A 22,769-nucleotide genomic window follows, 5' to 3' on the forward strand; every position below is an offset into this window, starting at 1 on the left:
ATTACAGCACTGTGCTTACTCAGGTAGTCATTGTTTGTTACAAGCTGTTGCTTAGTCTCAGTTGTAGGAATGCAATGACATTTGGGTCATCATGGTTTTATTATGATTATGTCAACTAAGCCAATTAGAATAATGATTGCAGACAATGAAATGAATGTCTCTAGAACTACCATTCTACACAATGACACCATACAAAGCTGTTGTTAAATATAACATAATCATAAGAAATGTGCTTAGACACTCTCAGGTACATAAAAATAAAGAAGTCAGTGAAGATTCGATGGTCAGCTTTTTTTATCTTTAACTTTTTAAACTTGGCACAGTTGATGACCAATTGCAGAGTTTGGAGGCACTAACATCAAGACAGCTTGATTTGAGGAAGACCAAATACAACAGAATCAACTTAATTCTGTTAGAAAAACAGCAGTAGCCCAGATATCAGGAGATTTCCACACAACCCAAGACTATTCTGTTTAGCTTTGGTAGCTGTCTTTTGCAATACAATCAACTCATTAAAAGATCAGGAAAGTAATAAATAAAAAAAAAAAAGGAAAAATAAGTAGATTTTGACAGTCTACACTAAAACTGCTGAGTAAAATGTTTTAATGTATTCATATTTTTCATTTGAGATATGAAAATACCAAAATTACAGGCACAAAAGAACCTGTTAGTGGATTATAAATCTAGTGATATAGAAGTTAATTTAGGTTTTTACAACTAGAAAAATTATACAGATTCAAACCATCATCATTAAATGTTATATATAATAATGTAATAATAGTAAAATATATCAATAATATATTTTACATAGTGCAAACATTATTTGGTATAGAACTCAATATGTTAGGTAGAGATTTAACAGTCTGCTCTGCATTTCACCCTTAGCTGTGCTATTTATGACTGTGCGTTATGAATAGCCCAGCTAAGAGTAAAGGACTGTCAACATCTATAACTTGTTTTAATTTGCTATTACAGATTTTACTAAAAATTTTAATATCAAACATTTAGTTTTTTAAAAAAATCATAAAAGAAAGGTAAAAAAAAACAAACAAATCTTTAATTCCATAGAGTAGACAGCGGTTTACATAACTCAACCATACGTACAGAAATACAAATGATTTATAAAAGGAATTCTTGATTATTTTCTGACAAATAAGAAAATTACAAACACCTTCTACTTCTTCTTGACACAATACATGCACACACAAAACGTGGTTAGAAAAAATATAGAATTTGGTTTAGGAAGTTCAACTTTGGAACACTTCTTTCTTCTGACAACACACTAAGCTCCATTTATCTTGTATAATATACTGAACTATGTTTAAACCTTAATCAAGTTAAGAATTTCCAACTAATTTAATCCATTGTAAAATTTGATTACAATTGGTCATCATCTTAGGTCAGTCACCTTTAATTTTGTTTATTAACATCGTTTTGTACCTAGTCACAACGAACCACTATTATATGTATTAGTAAATAGAAAACACTATACAAACATAGTGAAATATTTATAACTCTACTTATTTTATAAGATTAGAAAGTATTTCAGAAAATCTTTAAATAGGAATGATATTGTTAATTTAAAAAAAAGAAAAAGAACCAAAATGAAATACAAAAATGACGTGTTTATGACCACAGTTAAAAATTGCTTCCATAATTTGTTTCCATCGATCAAAGCCATTTAAGGCAATATCTAGTTATTTAAACTTTATTACAAAATGTCATAAAACTGGTTATTCAAACCTATAAATCTTCATTAACGTATGGACAGCCATGTTTTTATTTTATAAAACAAAAGAGAAATAGTTGAGTTATGGATGACATTCTAAACACTAAGCAAAGTATGACTTATATGAAAATTGTTCATTCCCAGTCATGGTTGGACAAGAAAAGATTCAGATTTACGATCAAGATGCTCCAAACATGACCATCCCATCATTTTTTTCAAGCACAATGTGAGATTTCACTTCTATTTCTTGCAAGTTGGGTAACCCTAGAGAGGCTCTCTTGACTGGTTATTGGCGGTATTTCTTATTTGACACACATTTTGACATGTGTAACTCCATCCTTGGGTCCACTGCTTTACCAGAATTTTCAAGTCTGATACCTAAAACTCTAGGTATGTTGAAATACATTTCCCTATGAAACAGTTTCTTAGTTACCTTTTTTATTATTGTGTTCTCTCAACATTCTCTATTAAACATCATATTTGATTTATCTGTTATATTTCCTCATTTCATTCTCTAGCTCAGGGGTCGGGGAACTTTTTTTAACCAATTAACCCAAAATATATTTACGCCGATTTTACCTCCTTGATTTGAATGGAAGAAAATCCTAGATTCTTTGAATTCAAAAGGTTTATTGAATCGATTTACATGTCCATTACATTGGACAGAAGCAGTGTTGCCAGAAGAAAAATTTCTCTCGTAACAAGGAACACATTTTTTATATAATTTTACTTATGTCTAATGAGTCCTCATTACCTCCAAGAATTTCATTTTTACCCCCACTTGGGGTAATTTACCCTGGTTTGCCAACTCTTGCTCTAGCTGAACAATAATTCTAATATTTAAGGAAATTATTAATAATATACCCATATCTCTTCTACATTGAAAAAAAAAAGAAGTAATTTTATAGGCTATAGTTTCCACTCAGCAATTCTAGTTAACTAACTATTAGTTCTAACAGCTGTTCATTATCCAAAAATTCAACTAAAATGTCCTCTAACCATTAGTGTGTTGTTGGGTCACAACCATAGTCTTTATGTTCATGTAAATGTGCCATGGACCAGCCAGCCCAGCGTAGCCATTACCTTCCATGCTACTGACTGTGGCTGGAAATTATAGGTACAAAGAAGTTAAAAGAAAACCATATTAATAGAGTGAATCTGTATTGTAAATACAGTTTTCTGGGAACTTAACATAATTTTATGGCTGTTTAATCAAATCATTCCAAATTCAAATGGTCATCAAATATTCAATTTGAATTCAATAAAATATAATGATGTTAACAGGACAAGTTTGTATAATAATAATAATAAATAATAATCCTTTCTACTAAAGACACAAGGCCTGAAATTTTGTGGAGGAGGGGACTAGCTGATTACATCGACCTCCCCCAGTGTTATACTGGTACTTAATTAATTGACCCTGAAAGGATAAAAGGCAAAGTCGAGCTTGGTGGAATTTGAACTCAGAATGTAAGGACAGACGAAATGCCGCTGAGCATTTTGCCTGGTGTGCTGACGATTCTGGCAGCTTGCCGCTATAATAATAATATCTGCAGTTACTGTAAATGACCTTGAACAATAGTTCAAAGCAAAGCAATGTAACTCCTAACCTACGACTGCTGCAAGGCCTCACAGTGAATGTTAATTTGTATACTATGAACTGAACTTCACTGACTTGGAAGAGAAAGTGTTTTAGAGTTTTCTATGGCCAATAGATCATCATTATCATTATCTAATATCCACTTTCCATCCTGACATCAGTAGGATGAGTAAATAACATTTTAGCTGTCATCAAATAGGATTGAAACTACTTACGTTTAGTTTCTGAAGCCTATTAGCCAGCTAATTGAAGAGATAGATAAACTAGCAAGATGGCTTTTACACTTATTTCAGCTGCTTGATGTAGCAACCAACAAACTCCACACATTCTTCAAAATGTTTTAAAGTCTTAAATCAGAATAGCCATGATAGAAATAGAACAGCCAAAGCTAGATACACCAATTAAATGTTTTTTCTTGATCAGATATATTTGTGCCATAAATCTGTTGAAGGAAAACTGCCTGGGTTTTGTCTAACACAAACTGTTAATTTACAATTGACCATATAAAATAACCAGTATAATGCTGTAAGATTTACAAACAGTACTGTGATGTTCAGTAATTATATGGGGGAACCAAGGACATGTATAGAAATAATATTGAATTTATTTTCTAACCATAAAAATATAATCAAATTTTTTCATTTGATTTTTTTTTGTATTGTTTTTACTTTTTATAAAGCCTCAGAACTTTTACAAAGTTAGAGCTGAGTTTGACAATGTAAAAAAAAAAATGAGAAAAAAATCCCGACTGAGATTTTATAAATTGTTTCAAGTAACATTCTGTTATTTACTGTGGAAAGATTAGGGTTTTAGATCATTTATAAGTTGAAATAATAAAAATGTATGTTAGGGACACTGTACAAATTTTCTCTCATCCTGTCACTCACACACACACTCTCTCTCTCACACATACATGCATGTTTGTGTGTATAGATAATTAAAAATGCAGGTGAGTTTCATAAAAATACATGCAACCATGGCAACAGAAAATGAAACTGATCACTGCCATCTTTTTTCTTTTTTTATATTTTTGGTTTTTGCAGAAACACATTTTTACTTTTCTTAATTTGTGAGCGAGTTTGACCATTTTTCCCATTTGGATTCCCAAAATTTCTAAACACTGACTTTTAAAAAAATGTCTGAATCATAAAAATATAGTTTAAAATGAAAACTGATGATATATTTTTGTATCTGAATGATTGCCAATGACAAATGTTGACATTTTAATTCACTTTTTCACTCTTTTGCACCAATCAAGCTTAAAATGTTGATAAAACTGTACAGATTCCAGCTCTGACCTTCAACCAAATTGGGAAGATATTTTAGTCGAGAGAAAAAAAAAATACAAAACGAAACAAAAAACCCCCTCATGTATGCGCATATGAAATTATAAATTTTCATTTAAACGAATTTATCACAAGAACATTACCGTAAGCTTCTCAAATGTATTTACATGATATATTTTACAATAATTTCTCTTGCCTGGAAACTTAACCTTCAAGACACTTGTGTACTAATGTCAGATCATTTAAAATTCAATAGTTATTTCTGAATATTAATTACCTGATTTATTTAAAAGAAACTGATTTTAAACCACAGTTTAATTTGACATTAGGGAAAGAAGCCTCTCAGACATAAGGTTATATGAAATGTGGTGGCAGAGAAATGAGAGTTGAGTTTTTTTTGTTTTGTTTTTTTTTAATGATTACAATACTAGACTAAAACAAATACAGAATTCATTTTATAAAAACAAACAAAATACTAATCAATAATTCCTCTAAACAAAAAAATAGAAATCCACTAAAATTTGTCTATTAAAAACTCAATTTGGTGGCTAAAAAAAAAAAGCATCTAATTTTTTTGTTTTTAAAGTATTTAGACTAGCCCTCTAAATAAGAAATTTACTCGTTACGAATGTTTGGTGAATCACAACACTGCTACATTTGGAAAATAATCTTCATTAAATAATAATAATAATTAATGACAGAAAAAAAAAACATAAGTCATTACATTATGGAAATTATGAACATAAATAATTTTCAGTAGAGAAATTTGTAAAATAATTAAGCAGTGATAAACAAAGTTGCAACACACACACACACACACACACACACACACACACACACACACACACACACACACACGCATTTTACAGTCAAAAAATATTACAAAAATGAGGTGGTGAGATTTTTGCCCATAGGAATATTTTGAAGTGACATGATATAATTATCGACAGCGACAGTTTGAAGAGATAAAAAAAAAAAAAAACCCATTAGAGAACCAAACTGTAACAGGAATAAAAACAAATTGAATTTCAATCTGCAATGTTTCAAGTATTTTCTGGAGTGCTATGAGATTCTTTAGTAGCATTCTCCCCCTTCAGCAGTTCATAGAGAAGCCCATATGATGAAATGTCATTAAGCTGAGTGTCTGTTATGAGTTCTTTTCCTTTAATGCTGATACGAGACAAGATGGGCAAAGTAAGGATCATTTCTCCAAATTTGTTTGGATGTTGAGGGTAATGGCTACCCGTGTACATATCCAATGCTTCACATAGCTTTTCTTGATGTTCTCTGATTGTTTCTGGATGTTTCAAACCCTTTACATCTGAGGAGAAAAAAGAAGAAAAAAAACTTAGTTGGACAAGGAATATCAAACACAGCATAATAATAATAATAATAATAATAATAATAATAATAATAATAATAGACTGTTTATTCTGAGTTCAAATCCCACCTAGGTCAACTTTGCTTTGCATCCTTTCGGAGTCAATAAAGTATCAGTCACACACTGGTCGGGGGTTATGGTCAATTTAATCAAGTAGCTACCTTCTCCAAAATTCAGGCCTTGTGTCTATTTAAGAAAATTATTTTTATGTCTTTCAGCTGAATGACTTCTTGGATGTAATCAAAAGTGAGTCTGTCTTTCCCCACTTATTGAATGCCCTGTCTCTAAATGTTCGTCGAAAATAGTTTAGAGTTGAAGTATTTTCTGTCACTGATACAGTTTCATAAAGAAAATATAGAATGGAATAGAGTATAGTTATTCAACATGAAGTATAGTCTAATAGGATATCATGAAAGATGCCTCAACATTTAACCAAAGGTAGTGTGTTGTTTATATGATGTTTCTGTAATTATCAATGATGGTTGTTGTAATTATTAATAGCAATAATTAGGATGGAGGGGTGGCAGAAATGGTAGATCTCATACTAAATGTCTTACTCTGTTAAGATTTGTACCTCTAGGTTTGTTTTTCTTAAAATAGATCACAACCATGTATTCAATAGTCTATTTATGCCACCTTATAAGATGGTTAGGCTGTTTGCCAATCTAAAAAATTACATAACTCACAAAAATTATTATTAATACAACTTGTGACTTTATGTTCTGAGTTCAAATTCCATCAAGGTCAACTTTGCCTTTCTTCCCTAGAGGGATGAAAAACAAAGTACCGGTCAAGTACCAAGATTGATGGTATCAACTAACCTCACTCCCTTCAAAATTGCTGGTATCATACCCAAGCTAAAAACTATTATTATTAAGAGTGTTGAGCTGTTAGAATTGTTAGTTCACCAAACAAAAAGCTTAGCAGTATTTCTTCCAGCTATGTGTTCCAAGTTCAAATTCTGCTGAGGTCAACTTTTACTTTTCATCCTTTGAGCAATGGGGTTGATGTAATTGATTAGCTCCCTCCCTCTAAAATTTCAGGCCTTGTGCTTATAGTAGAAATAATTAAGGCAGTGAGCTGGCAGAATGATTAGCACACCAAGCAAAATGCTTAGTGGCATTTTGCATGTCTTAATATACTGAGTTCAAATTCTGCCGAGGTCAACTTTGCTTTTATCCTTTCAGGGTTTGATATGTACCAGTTGAGCACTGAGGTCAATTTAATCAACTATCCCCATCCCCCCAAATTTTAGTCCTTGTGCCTACAGTAGAAAGGATCTACTATAATAATACACTTGTGTTTTTCTCTGTCACAACATATGAATGAAAGGAAGGGGTGATGGCAAACTGATAGTGAGTGTTTCAACTCTGTGTGAGTATATGTAAAAGGGAGGTGTGTGTGCAATGGAAGTGAGATGGTGAACATTCAATGCTGAAAAGAAAAATCAAACAGCGTTTCAACTCTGTGTGAGTATATATGTGTGTGTACAAGGGAAGTATGTGACTGTTTGTATGTGAACCAGCGTTTTTTCAGTAACAAACGATGATTGATGTCACATCTCAAAAGACAACCTCTAGATAACATTGACAAGTATATTAATTTGATTTACCATCCATATTCTATCTTTTGTCTTTATCTATATATAAAATACTACAATTAGCCATAATTTTTGACGGCACAGGGCCAGCTAATTTATTACAAATCAAGAAGGCAGTGAGTGGGTGAAATTGTAAACATGTTGGATAAAATGCTCTGTGGTGTTTCTTCTGGCTCTTTACATTCTGATTTCAAATTCTGATGAGGTCCACTTTACCTCCAGGATTGATAAAATAAAGCATCAGTCAAATACCGGAGACGATGATTATGACTTACCCACTCATCTCAGAATTGCTGGCTTTGTGCCTAAATAATCAACATTATTATTATTGTGAGTTCAAATCCCAACTTTGTCTTTATTCTTTTAATCCTGAAAGGATCAAAGTACTCTTCAAATACTGGGGTTGATGTAACAGACACCCCCCACCTCATTGTTGGCCTTATGCCAAAATAATAATTATTATTTATTATCATTATACAATGGGTATTACATGTTAATTTAACTAAATAAGAATTGCCTGGGCAAAGTTCAAGGAGCTCCTACCTCTGCTACACAGCAGTGAAACATGGGCCATGATTGCTGAGGACATGCGTAGGCTTGAAAGAAATGAAGCTAGTATGAACTGCTGGATGTGTAATGTCAGTGTGCATACATGACAGAGTGTAAGTGCCCTGAGAGAAAAGTTGGACATGAAGTATCAAATATTGTGTGCAAGAGAGACGACTGTGCTGGCATAGTCATGTGTTACGTATGGATGAGGATAACTGTGTGAGAAAGTGCCACTCCCTCACTGTGGAAGGAACTTGTGGAAGAGATAGATCCAGGAAGACATGGGATGAGGTGGTGAAGCATGACTTTCGAACATTGGGCCTCACAGAGGCAATGACAGTAGACAGACCTTTGAAGATATGCTGTGATTGAGAAGACTTGGCAACTAAAGTGAGATCACAGTCATGGCCGATGCCAGTGTTGTATGTCTGGCCCATTTAAGAGTACCCTTGATGCATCGGGCAATATGATATGCTTGAGAAGACCTGTTGAGTCAAGTAAAACCAAAATCGAAGTTGTGGCCAGTGCCCCAACTGGCCCCCATTCGAACGTGGTCAATGCCAGTGTCCCCTGACTGGCTCGCTGTGCCAGTGGAATGTAAAAAGCACTATCTGAATGTGACTAATGCCAGTACCCTCTGACTGGCTCCCATGCCGGTGGTACATAAAAAGCACTATCCTAACGTGATCGATGCCAGGCCCACCTGAGTGGATCCTGTGCCAGTGGCATGTAAAAAGCACCCACTACACTCTCGGAGTGGTTGGCATTAGGAAGGGCATCCAGCTGTAGAAACACTGCCAGATCAGATTGGAGCCTGGTGCAGCTGCTGGCTCTCCAGACCTCAGTCAAACTGTCCAACCCATGCCAGCATGGAAAGCAGACATTAAACAATGATGATGATGAGATATTATCAGAGGTTTGGTAACAAGTCTCCTCAGATCTCAAACATCTTTCTGATGGTTCTTGTAGAAACGTAGAGATTCTGGCACTTTTCTGCAGATTGACGTCTCATTTCAAATATCCTTCAACCTCATAAAAACAAAAGAATAGGGCAATCAAAGATTAAACAACTAAACGTTTCAATATTTCACCTAACTAGAAGATCAAATCATTCAACCAAATACTGTCAAGGTAAATTCACTCTTAATCAAGGAGTTAACATTAACAATACATGGAATGAATGAAAGGAAGGAAAAATTTCTAAAGAGATAATTGATAAAAAAATTCCTTTACCTGGAGTGATGAGCACCAATACTTTCAGACCAACAAATTCATAAAGATCTACTTTAAGTCGGTTTAACTGCTCAGCTAACTCAACAACCATTGACACTACACTGCCCAGACCAAGAGATTTTGCTGTTTTCACTGAAAGAGTGGCTCCTTGAGCAAGGCGGATTTCAGATGGTTTCTCTTTAGATCGGTAACAGCACTCTAGCAGAAGAAGATCTGACCAACAATTCTGAAGTAGCAGTATTTGATCATCAGTCTGGAAAATAAAAAGAAAATCAAATATATTTGAGGGACAAAAGTCTTTAAGAAATTATGACTTCACCTTAGAAGCTTTGGAAAACTGATTTTGCATTTAAGCCATGTTCATCCCATCTGCTTTTCTGATATATTATGTATCCAGTACTGAATTACCCAGTACATATTTATTTCATGTATTTTAACCCCTTTCATATCAATCTGCCCCAAAACTGCTCCTACCTTGAGGATACAAACTTCAAACAAATTTCATTTTAAATTATTATTCCAAATACCAGTTTTGATAATGACAGTAATACTTTGTGTTTTTAGAATCAATAAAAAAAAAATGTAGTGTATTACAAAAGAAATATGGTAACAAAAGGATTAAGGTAAGTAGGATGAGACATGAGGCGAGATCTGAATGTTATTTGTAGCAGGTAGAGTACCTCAATAGAGGCTTTCTTGACTTGAAAATTTTTGTTGCTGATAAAGATCTATCTTAGATGAAATACAACATTTGTCAGTGATACTACTGTCAAGTGACAAGTTATATCAGCTGAAGGTATCTTTAAAGGTGAATGTAGCCATTGTCAGTAGATCTAACCATCAAGATCTGAATGCCCTGGACTAGGATGTGAACTAATGACACTTTGGTTGTTTAGTCATCTGTGATTCCTTGGGATTGATGGCAGCAAAAGCTATGGACTGGTTTCTTCCACTTTCTTTATCTTATCATCTTGCTCTTTATTATTGTTGTTAGTGCTATTGAGGGTAAGAGAAGGTGATGTAAATTCAAGATTACATGTACAAGAAATAACTTTTTTCTAAAATGAGGTTTTTGCAATCGATAAATGAAACCAGTTTTAAAAAGTAGCAATGCCATGTATTAGATCTGATATCAACAATGATTGATCTATTTTCTGTTGATGAAAATGTTTCAAATTATTCTGAAATACCGAATGGTGGATATTTTATCTATCAAGATATTTGATTCTTTTTACTCAGACCAACAACTTCTAATCATATACAGGGAAGAAGTTTGAGAGAGTATCAAATAATACCAGATTTTATGATAATTTTTTGTTAATCTTTTTGATACCAACCTACCTCTGACTATCCCTGGTCCAAATATTACCATCCTACCAGGAACTAGCTGTATTATCATATTCACATCTAAATTAAAACTTCCCTATCTCAAAACCATTTTTATTCCATGAATAACAACACCAGATTGCAGTTGATAAAAATCCCATTGTAATTTTATATGAGGACCCATTAAATTGTATTACAAACCCTTGAATAATATACTAATATATAGGTTACAATTATTTTACCAAACCCTTTGAAATTCTTTAGACACAGGTAGAATATTTTCATTAGAAATAATGTTACAAAATAATTAAACCTAATAGTAAATATGGTAGAAAAAAATACTTGGTTTGTTTTGTATGAGTAAATAAAAAAAAAACCCAGCAATACACTGTAAACAATAGATTAGACAAAGAAACAAAAATCACCACTGTGATACACTGTTGGATTAAAATCTTAAAATCTTCTGTCTCTCTGATACATTCTTCCAGTTTTCGTTTAACCTATTTGTTATCATATTTCTACTGAAATACACTACTTTTGCTTCACTTAATTTCAAAACTAATGTTGGATTTAGTAAAATAACTGTTGATATTAAGCTACTGTTTGGAACATGAAATTTTGATGGGAAGGTTTTTTTAGATTGTTTTAGAAAAGGAACTTTTGTATCATAGATCCAGAATGGTCTCGGGTGGGTTGTTATCAAAAGGGTTAATAGGAAGACCTGACATTATTTCACAGGCTTCTTACTTTGTCAGAAATACAATGTCAATTTTTTCAGCTCCTCTCTTTCTCTGTCTGACTCAATAGACAAACAAACCAATGAAGGAGCTGTTACATGTTTACCAAATCTGAAAGAAATAGTAATTTAACTTCCCCATATCACATCCAACTAGGTCTTAAAAGAGGGGATGAAGGAAGGACACACTGAACAATGTTGTCCAGATATACAAAAAGACAAGGTGGTTACAGCTAGAACACCTCTGATCTACTCAGAGCTGACGCAGGGCTAAACAATAACAACAAAAAACATTCATATCAAGTTATGATTGTTTTTGAAATGCGAACTAAAAGGTAAAATTACGCAGTCACTGTTATAGACAAAAAAAAAAAATACAGCAATACTCACAGAAATTGATGCAAACTGAGAAAGATTCCTGGCCCAGCGTACAATTTTGTAAAGACGATCTTCAGTGATTTGCATCAGAGAAGTGTAACTTGTTGGGTCTTCCAATAGAATTTGAGTGTTTGGTTCATCATCACAGAGTAATGATTCTAAATTCATAATGTCTGTAAGAATCTGTGGAACAAAAGGTTTTTTGTCATCAGAACTACTGTTACGGCTTAGTATAGCAACAAGCTGACTAGCCTTGTTCTGACCAACTTTCTGTATTGCCATATTTGGAATGGTCACTGACCGTTGGGAATGCTGCTGTTGTTGATGATGACTGTTGGGTTTCACTGTGGTCAATTTCTGAAGTTTCTGTTTGTCAACAATATCACGTGTACGACCATGCGGTGAACAGCCATCATATGAACTTCTACCACCACGTGTACGATCAAGACGGATAGCTAGAAAGTAAATGGAAAGTAGGAGAGAAGAAGTTAATAAAGGCATGCAAAATGCAATCAGATGAAACAACAAGTGCAACTCTGAATTCTTCGTCTAATTACCCATTCTAATATCATCATAATAATTGTAACTAATTAAGAAATCCTAATTCTCATAGAAGGATTTTGTCACACTCGTGACATCTCAGCATGGTTTATATGGAAGCTAGTTATAGATAGATGAACTATTTTAAGGAGCCAGAAGCAAGAAGACTTTGTATCCATAATTTGAAATGATAGCATTTTACTTGCTGATAAATTAACTTGAATTCAGTGAGTGCAATGCAGTCTAATTGATATAAATTTGCTCATTTTATTTGGAGATTAGATTTTGCTGAGATTGTTATTAAAGAAAATAAGTTTCATGTGTGTGTGCATGTTGGATTGTTGGTATGGCTGTTGTATGTGTTGCACTGTCTGAAGCCACCTTTCTGCCAGTTCTTTGACCTCCCCCCACACTGATACCAGTTCTTATCTTCCAAGGCAAAGAATCCTTTCACTGAGCCTTGGGACTTCCATTAGAGATCTGTTAATCAGTCTGCAGAACAATTCTGCTTCCTCTTTACCAACCTCCAAAGATTTTGGTTTAACCAGGTTTCCTCCTACCATCTACCAACATTCAAGCTACACATCTTGTTACTCTCTGAAACCCAAATTTCTCATGCTCTCTCTCTAAGCCATCTTTCTTGGTCAGGTTATGCTCCCTAGTCTAAACTTAGTTCGGAAAGGTAATATCTTTTTATGCGTGGAACCAACTACCCCATCACATCACTCCTCTCACCAGAGTGTCACCATAAAAGACTATCTGTTTATTCTCTTATCTTTTCTAATTTATCCACTGCCCCCATCACTCCATCCCTATCTCCAGTAGTTATTCAACTATAATTTCTCTAGCATTAAGTACATCCATTACATCTTAACTTTCTCTGAAGTTATTCTTAGTAACTGCATTGAACTTGTCTTGGCTCTCACACTTCTCTCTAACACTGACATTAATTACTAGTACATTATTTGCTATTCTGAACTATCAACACCAGTTAGCATTCATAGTTACTTGTATTCCCCAATTGAAGTATACTGTCCAAAACAGACTTTTCATCTTCTTCATTGTAAACCAGTTCATTCTACTTATATTGTTTATATTTAATGATTATTAATGCAGACCATCACTACTTTCCCCAGATCCTACCGTTTACATTGACCTCAGACCAACTCAATTTTACTAAAACAATCTGAACTCCATTGTTGCACTAAACCCAGACAGTGGCTATCAAATGTGATGTCATAATTTTAACCCATTTTTGTTTTTATTTTCTTTTAGAAAAATTCTAAGTAGTTTTTGGTGAATTTTACTACTTTATAATTTTTTGAACTTCACTAAGAAAATAATTGTTTAGAGCCACATACTTCAATTGCAATCAAAACAACTTAACCTATTTTAGTTTTCATTATCTGTACAATTACTGTAACAAAACCTAATTAGTCAAATGTAATCTAATGGATTGATCAACGAGTGTGAGTCAACTTTTTCTGATTATGTCATGAGACATTCAACCAATACAGGGTCAAATTGAACTGAATGTTTGATGGAACAATTTGTTAATTTGCAATTCACAAAAACTGAAATTCTTCTTACCTTCCAATAACATACCACTTTCAAGACATTTATTAAACCGACAAGCAGGACATTTCTTTCGATTGTAGACATTTATCTCACAACAGTTTTTCTGATGACACTGATATACTTTTTTGTTCTGTACAGTACGCTTGAAGAACCCTTTACAACTTTCACAAGAGAAGATACCATAATGGTAACCTAAATAAACAAACACAAAACAAAAATAAAAAGAATAAATTTTAGAACAAAAGTTTTTTCTAAAAGTTTTTTTTTTTTTATAGTTTAGTCATTGAAGAATCAACAATAACCATAACCTCCAAAACTGAGGAAAGAAAGGCAGTAGATGGGTCATTTTTTGGAGTCTTGGCCCAAATATCTAAACACAATAAATTCAACAAAAGACTCCCAAGGTGGTGGAATTAACTAAGTAATCTTTCGCATTTAGATTACTTTGTCAGATAAAATGCTTGTTAATGCACGATTAATTCAAAACAACATGAATAATCTTGTAGCTTTGAGATTTCAATGATGTGATTGTTTATTTCTAGAATGACATCATAGGGTAGGTGTGAGAAGACACATCTGGCCAGTTTGAATATAAAACAGGAGGAATATTTTGGCTGGATATGACTGGTTTAAATACAACACATCATCATTATCATCATCATTTAACGTAAATACATTAAAATTATATCAAAACATCATAACAGTGGTGATAAGGATTTGAACTACACGCAATATTAAAAATCCTCTTACTTTGTAAAAGTGATGACAAGGATTATAATTTCAGGCACTTCACAAAAGTGGAGGCAAGGTTTCGAATTTCACGCAGTGAAAAATAATATAAAATCGCCCATTTCATAAAAGTGAGACATTCCAAGTTCTTAGCATGGAAGAACTGTTAGCCTCTGCGGTATAGCAACAATAACAGCAAACTCAGCAGTTTTTAGAATTATTGCTGCTGTCAAAGAACATGTCAGGTTCATTTTTGGCGGATGGAGTAACCAATTCGATTGGGTAATTTGTTTATAATCCGGAAGAAAGGATCATGTTTCCAGCATACTTTAGAAAGTATGGGGAAATATTTAAGGAAGAATGTAAAAGTTGGACAGAGGAAAAGAAGATAAGGCTTCTTTTATGAAAATTAGCACTGGCACATCATGAAAAATATTGTAATTACATCTTGCCAGGGAATCTGTCAGAAATTTGTTTCAAGGAAACAATTAGCTTATTAGAGATATCCAGCAAAAGGATTTCATTATTCAACATTCACTGGGAATGCCAGAATTTGAAAAAAAAATGAAACAGATGACTTTGTTATGTATGCAGGAATCATAAACAAAGAATGTGAAAAATTCAAGCCAAGCGAGTTAACCCCAGACATGTTCAAATATTTAATCTTTGTAAAGGGATGGGGAAATACGAGCTGGAATATTAACAAAATTAGAGCAAGATACTAAATTAACTTTACAAACAGTGGCGGAAGAATACCAAAGGATAATCTATGACAAGACACAGAAAAAACTGAAAGAGACGATGTAAATATACAGGCATGTCGACCTATAACAAACAAGGAGAAAATAAAACAATCAAGACTCAAATCATGCTATGGGTGTGGAAAAATACACTTTAAAAGGGATTGTCTTTTTAATAAAAATTATTTTGGTTGTAGCAAAACAGGACATAAGAATTCACATTGTTGGTTAAAGAAAAAAAGTCAAAAAAGAAAATTTGTATCTGTAAAAATAACGTAAATATGAATTTGCAATTGGATACAGGAAGTGATATCTTGATAATTAACATTGGTACATGGCAAAAGATTGGAAGGCCTACTTTCAAGAAAACGTCAAAAATTGCTCGTGGTATTTCAGGAAAGCAAGTACGATTTTTAGGTGAAATGACAACAGAAGTGACATTTCGTGGGAAGATGCTGAAAGCTAAAGTTTATGTATCAGAAAATACTATAAACCTGTTTGGGACAAACTAGATTGAGATATTTGATTTATGGAATCTACCCATAAAAACATTCTCTAATAATGTAAATGGTCCATACGCCAGTTCAAATAAGGTGTCGGAGAATTTAAAATTTGAAATGGAAATAAAAAATATACTCTGCAACATAGTGCATGAACTACCGGTCACATTAAACGAATTAAAAATTAAAGCCAAGAAAGATATATTATTTACATTTGACGGATATTTGTCCTCATCTTGTTCTTTCGGCTGATATACCCTCCAGCCTTCATCAGGTGTCTTGGCAAAATTTCAAACCTGGCTTCTCATTCCTAAGGTATTTTTTGATGTTATTATTATTATTATTGTTCAGGTCACTGCTTGGAATTGAACTCGGAATCTTTGGGTTAGTAGCCTGCGCTCTTAACCACTATGCCATATGCCATGATGAAGGCTGGATGAGGACAAATATCTATTCAAATGTACATAATTCCTCATCTCTTAAATATAGAACTGCAAGAAAGATATGTTTAAAGAAAAAAACTTATGTAGCTGAGCGTAACACTGATTTGAAATGCTAGGTATGCTCAGAGGGTTGTAGTACCTGATTCTTCACAAAATCAAATGTTGAAAGAATTTCACGTTGGACATCCAGGAATTGGGAGGATGAAGGCACTTATGAGAAGCTACATTTACTGGCTGAACATGGATCAGGATATTGGAAAAACTGGTGAAAGCCTGCATGGGTTGTGTCCTGGCAGTAAAGGCACCACCTGTAAAAATTCAACCTTAGCCCAACACTGACGTACCTTGGTCTAGATTGCATATAGATTTTGCAGGGCCACTAAATGGTGTGTATTATCTAGTAGTTGTAGATAGTCACACAAAATGGCCGGAAATATGTGAATGCAGAAAGCCAACCTCTAAAATAACAATAGAATTTTAGAATTTACATGGTTGCAAAGCAAACTTCTTAACCACATAGCCATATATCTGTGTGAGTGTGTGTGCACATGCGCAATGTACGTGAATGTTGCTATTTGTCAGTTTGAGTGAAATGGTTGATGTTGACATTCTGTGTCAGCATTATGAACAGTTGCTCAGTGCTTTTGAAGACTTGTGGAATATGAAGATTCCTTTGCTCAGGCAATGGTTGGCAACAGGAAGAGCATCCAACCATAAGATTCTACCTCAAAAATCAATTCTTCCCAACATGGAAAGATGGGTATTAAATGAATAAATTCCTTAATTTCATTCATTTCACTTTCGGAGTGTTTGGCATTAAGAAGGGCATCCAGTTGTAGAAACCTTGCCAAATCAGATTGGAGCCTGGTGCAGCCTCCTGGCTTACCAATTCTCAGTCAAAGGACGTTAAATGATGATGATGATGATGATGATTGAGGTTAATATCTAGATATAGTTATTGTCAGGCCTTTCTATCATCAAAGGTGTTCCAGCTATGACCAGACAGTTTTGAAAATCAGACTGTTTCTGTTCCTCTTGTGTTCAACAATTTACACTGGTAACTTGATATAGCACACACACACACGTGTGTGCTCTCACTAATACAACTTCTCCTTAGAAAATATATGATTTTTAGTCGCCCAATATTTTAAAAATAAAATAAAAATGAGTAAACATTAGTTTTAATATCATTTAAATCAAAACACGGTTACATAAAACTGAAAAAATATTTTGTTATCAAGTGATTAAATTACAAAACAATCTAAATTTCAAACTAATGTCTATCGTTTAATGAAATCTATAGTTTTCATTTTCAAGGCTGAATATTTTCTATTTATCGCAGATATTGTGGCAAAATTCCAAATCAAAAAGTATTAGTAAATAAATCTTAGTTGTTCTTTAGCACAGATTAAAGGTTTCATAATTCTAAATAAATCTTGAGAAAATAATCACCGTTATCATGATTATATATGTATGTATACATAATTCTCTCACTTAGATTTATCTTGTACCTTGAGGGTACACTCACCATTTGTCTCTCTCGTTCCAGCTGAGGAAGCCATGTATCTCCTCTTCAGTAAGACATCTGTTCTGTCACTATATCATACTTTCACCTCTCTCAATACTACACACATTCAGATGAGGAGGGTCTTGTCCTGTGAGTTACTAGTGCTGGTGCCATGAAAAATAAAAGCACTCAGTACACCCTGTAAAGTGGTTGGCATCAGGAGGGGCACCCAGCTGTAGAAACATGTTAAAGTTGATACTGGAGCTCTGACTCTTCATTCCAGTCAAACTGTCTAACCCACACCAGCATGGAAAATGGACATTAAACACTGATGAATGATGATATATATAATCATCATGATTATAATGTGTGTATATTCATCAACATTATAATGCCTACTTTTCCATGCTTGCATGAGGAGATGAGAGTACACTGGAGCAGAATTCTTTTATGGTCAGATGCCCTTTCTGTCATCAATCCTATTTATTTCCAAGTAAGGTAATCTTTCAGTCTATCAAGTATTGATTTTTGGTAGACTGCAGGCAAAAATTGCAGTCAGGAGACCATTGTTTACAACCCAGTGAAAGCAAGGAAAATATGAACACACACACACATGATGGGCTTCTTTCAGTTTATGGTTACCAAACCCACACAAGGCTTTCATTGGCCTGGTGGAGCTATAGTGGGACTGAACTATAAGCCATGTGGCTGACAAGCCAACTTTGTTTTTCCACACAACTATGCCTGTGCTTAGAATGGAATTCTGAAATATCTGTGGAATCTTTGGTTTTTATTCAAGGATATTTCTCCAATAATAAAAAGTGAAGATTTCAATTGTTTCCATGGTTGAAATACAAACATTGTCATCCATATAATTATATAATTAATATACAAAAATATGTAATAAATTTTAATGAGATGGACAAATCACTTTATCAAGAATTGAAAGATGAAAATCAAAAATACTTCTTGTTTTAAATATGACATAGACAAGATAGAGAAAAGAAATTATATACACAAATATTAATTCCTTTCAAGTGTTGGGCCTCATGGAGGCAAAGTGGCTGAGTTCCTTTTGAGTGTTGAGCCTCACAGAGGCAATGATCGAGACCTTTGGCATTATGTCGTGCTTGAGAAGAAGACCCATCAAGCTGAGCAAAATTGCAGTCATGACAAATATCGGTGTGACGCAAATTGGTACCTGTGCTGGCAGCACGTAAAAGCACTCCAGTGTCAAGCAAATGGCATCTGTGCCTGTGGCACGTAAAAGCATCCAATACACTCTCAGAATGGTTGCATTAAGAAGGGCATTCAGCCATAGAAAGCCATGCCAAATCAGTCTGATGATGATGATGATGATGATGACACAGAAACATATATAATCAAACCTTCAAGCACACACAGAGATGTGCATACATCTAAACATATTTTATTGAGTGCATTTTAGTGTGACACCAGCACTAGAAAAGTTGCATTTTACCCTTACAAGAATAAAGAGCTTACTATATGTTGTCTCCATTCCATTGCCAATCACTTTGAAGAGTGTATTGAGTGCATTTTATTCTGGAACCAGCACTAGAAAGGTTACCCATTTTCTTTACAAGACTAAGGAGTTCTAGTTTACTTGACTGACAAGGAAAATAAACATGCTCTACTTTATTTCATAGCTGAGGCGTAGCAATAGGAACATTTATGACATCAATCTCACTGGTTTTGGAGGGCCTGTGATGACTTTGAACTCCACTGTTTTCCCCAGAACCAAAACACTTAAAAACAAATGTAAAAAATTTATACAAAAATATATCATCTTAGTTGTGTGATCATAGGGAAAAAAAATGTTAAAAAAGAAAAGTGAAACTCACCAGATACTTTGTCACTACAGATTGGACAATTTTCTTTGTCTATGGCATCTTTAGATGGAGAATTGCTATTGGTCACTGAAGAAACTGGAATTTTTAAAGATACAATTTCTTCTGGATGAATATAGACTGCATGAATGTTAGAGGCAGACTGTGAGGTACTGTTGCTGTTTTCCTCATCTCCTCTGCCACTTTCATCTTCTTCAAGACGAGTATACTTCAATGGAGAAGACTGTGATTCCTGATCGCTTGTTGGAGGTAAATGTCTTTTCTTGGAGGCATCTACAATGCCGCTGTCAGAGTCTGAGACTATAACATCATTATCAGGAGATGGCACTGAAGAACTGTCTCGATTGAAACACACTATAACCTCTTCATGTTCACCACACTTCACTCCATCAATCTTAATGGTTTGATTTAATTCAAAAACCAGATTCTTGCTTTTATTCTCATTGTTGTTTATTGCTGTAAATACATTTACAACATTTGGGTCACTCTGTGAGAATAACACTGAATTTGAATTGGGTTTCACATTTGCTCCCTGATCAAGTTTTAGTTTAAGCATTGCCTTTAGATCTGGAGTGGTCTCCGTGACATTTTCTGTGATGCCATTAGAATCCATTTGAACTTGACTGATGAGAGATTCTGTGGGTTGGTGTAGCCCATGTAGAATAGGGAGTATTTTCTTCTCAGAATTTTGGTTTGCATTGACCTGCAAGATATTAGGCTTAATATCCTTCGATTTGCATTCCTGTAATCTGAATCCACTGGTGTCGCGGTGTTTTTCATGAGAATTATTGTTTAGACAATTTTCAGAATTCACCTCAGAAGATGTAAGGGTATGTGAAATAACCTGCAGCAAGACTGGTGAGATGCCAACCTCACCTGTGCAGCTCATTCCTGAAGAAAAAGAAACAAAGAATGGATGGTAAACATCTTCACCTGTTTCAAAGAAAATATAATGAAAATAATGCAAAATCACAAAATGTAAAAACAAAGGAATTCTTTGGATATTTCTTGATTAGAAACCATTAAAAAATCATAATATAAAATTAAAAATCACAGACTTTAAGAAAACAGTCTTAAACTTCCATTTTATATGATATAAGATATTAGAATATAACAGAAAGTTGTTGTTGTTGGCACTCCGTCGCTTACGACGTCGAGGGTTCCAGTTGATCCGATCAATGGAACAGCCTGCACGTGAAATTAACGTGCAAATGGCTGAGCACTCCACAGACACGTGTACCCTTAACGTAGTTCTCGGGGATATTCAGCGTGACACAGTGTGACAAGGCTGGCCCTGTGAAATACAGGTACAACAGAAACAGGAAGAAAGAGTGAGAGAAAGTCTTGGTGGAAGAGTACAGCAAGGTTCGCCACCATCCCCTGCCGGAGCCTCGTGGAGCCTTAGGTGTTTTCTCTCAATAAACACTCACAACGCCCGGTCTGGGAATCGAAACCGCGATCCTAAGACTGCGAGTCCGCTGCCCTAACCACTGGGCCATTGCGCCTCCACATAACAGAAAGTATATCTTATTGAAACTAACAACCATTTTGAGCATGTTAAGAATAATCATATACATATACTGTTAATTTGGATATTTGTAATTTAAACATTACAAACCTCTCTTCACATTATGTATTTTTCATTCATTTTATACCTGTTTTTCCATGATAGCATGAGTTAGTCAAATATATCATTGAGGTGTTGTTTTATAGCCAGATGCCCTTCCTGTTGCTAACCCTTATCTGTTTTTTCAAGTAAGCAATCTCATCCTTAACATGTCTTTCAAGGCGTAAAGCCAATGAATAATTTATTGATGGGGAAATGACAGCAACATCACTGCCTTTAGCTGAACAATTTTATGGAGAAGTGTAAATGCAATCAAATACACATAACTAACACACACCCAACTATATATATAATTCAGTTTTGGGGATTAATAGATATGCGGGTATTCTATTTCAGATAATACAAAAAAAAAAAAAAAAAACCTAATGAGTATATCTGAAAGTAAACTAATGGTATCCATTTGCACATCACGAAATAATACTTAAAGGACATAACCATTATACCAGCAGGGTGTGTACTATACTTCCTTAATTATCTCCTACTTTAGTTAACACTAAATTAATTAAACATGAAGGAACTACACATGTTTCAGTATTGGAAGATTACAATATATATATATATATATATATATACTAGCAGAAATACCCGGCTTTGCCCGGGTTAAAGAGAATAATAAAATCTAAAAACGCCGTCTAGACTACGCAACCCTCAACTGTTAGTAGCTACAATACCATATTTCTACATTAATAACTCTCCAATCCATGCCAGCATGGAACATAGACATTAAGTGGAATGCCAGTCTCTCATCTGGGAAGGCCTTGAAATCAATGTTACCAACTGGGGACTATGTGTGTCGCAGTGATAATAAAAAGACTCAAAGGAGGTCTGCAACAAAATAATTTTACTCAACACTTTGCAAGTGAATCAGTGGAGGCAAAGATGCGTCTCATTTACTTGACAATTTATGCACCACATTGCAGAAATCACAGTGTAAGTATATCTGAAAGGGTAGTCTTACACTGTTGTACCGTTGAATTACAAATAATGTTATGTTCGAGTTAAAATTTCATCAACATCAAAAATATATGAATTTTCATGGGAGGTATGGCCGTTATGCATAGAATGTAATTTCCAAATTTCATAAAGATCCGTTCAGTACTTTTGACGTAGTTTTGGATAAGAAAACAAATGACTAATGTGTGTATGTGTGTATATATGTATAGATATCTGTATGCATGTATATATATATGTATATATGTGTACATATTACATGTACATCTATATATATACATCTACACATATGTATACATATACATGTATGCATATAGATCTATATTTATATATATATCTTTACATATACGTGTACATATACATCTATATGTATACATATACATCTCTCTCTCTCTGAAAGTATCTGTCATTACAGTATCGAAATGTGATTGTTTCAGTGAGTGGAATAGTTTCATTTTTAAAGTGAAA

General features: G+C 34.0%; 1 protein-coding gene across 7 annotated transcripts in view; it reads right to left on the bottom strand.

Annotated features, from left to right (window-relative positions):
* Positions 1 to 1,035: 1,035 nt before the first annotated feature.
* LOC106880102 (steroidogenic factor 1) overlaps positions 1,036 to 22,769 on the bottom strand; it is a 261,360-nt gene continuing 239,626 nt past the window's right edge. For all 7 annotated transcript variants that reach the window (XM_089347879.1, XM_089347884.1, XM_089347892.1 and 4 more), the window contains 5 exons: positions 19,718 to 20,614; positions 13,949 to 14,128; positions 11,831 to 12,273; positions 9,379 to 9,631; positions 1,036 to 5,936 (listed from right to left, as the gene is read on the bottom strand). In XM_089347879.1, the coding sequence (XP_089204005.1) occupies positions 5,659 to 5,936; positions 9,379 to 9,631; positions 11,831 to 12,273; positions 13,949 to 14,128; positions 19,718 to 20,612 (2,049 nt within the window). In that variant the 5' untranslated portion in view covers positions 20,613 to 20,614 and the 3' untranslated portion in view covers positions 1,036 to 5,658. The remainder of the gene's footprint in view (positions 5,937 to 9,378; positions 9,632 to 11,830; positions 12,274 to 13,948; positions 14,129 to 19,717; positions 20,615 to 22,769) is intronic.

The sequence above is a fragment of the Octopus bimaculoides genome, chromosome 1, assembly GCF_046866305.1.
Source record: "Octopus bimaculoides isolate indiv1 chromosome 1, ASM4686630v1, whole genome shotgun sequence".
Lineage (NCBI taxonomy): Eukaryota > Metazoa > Mollusca > Cephalopoda > Octopoda > Octopodidae > Octopus > Octopus bimaculoides.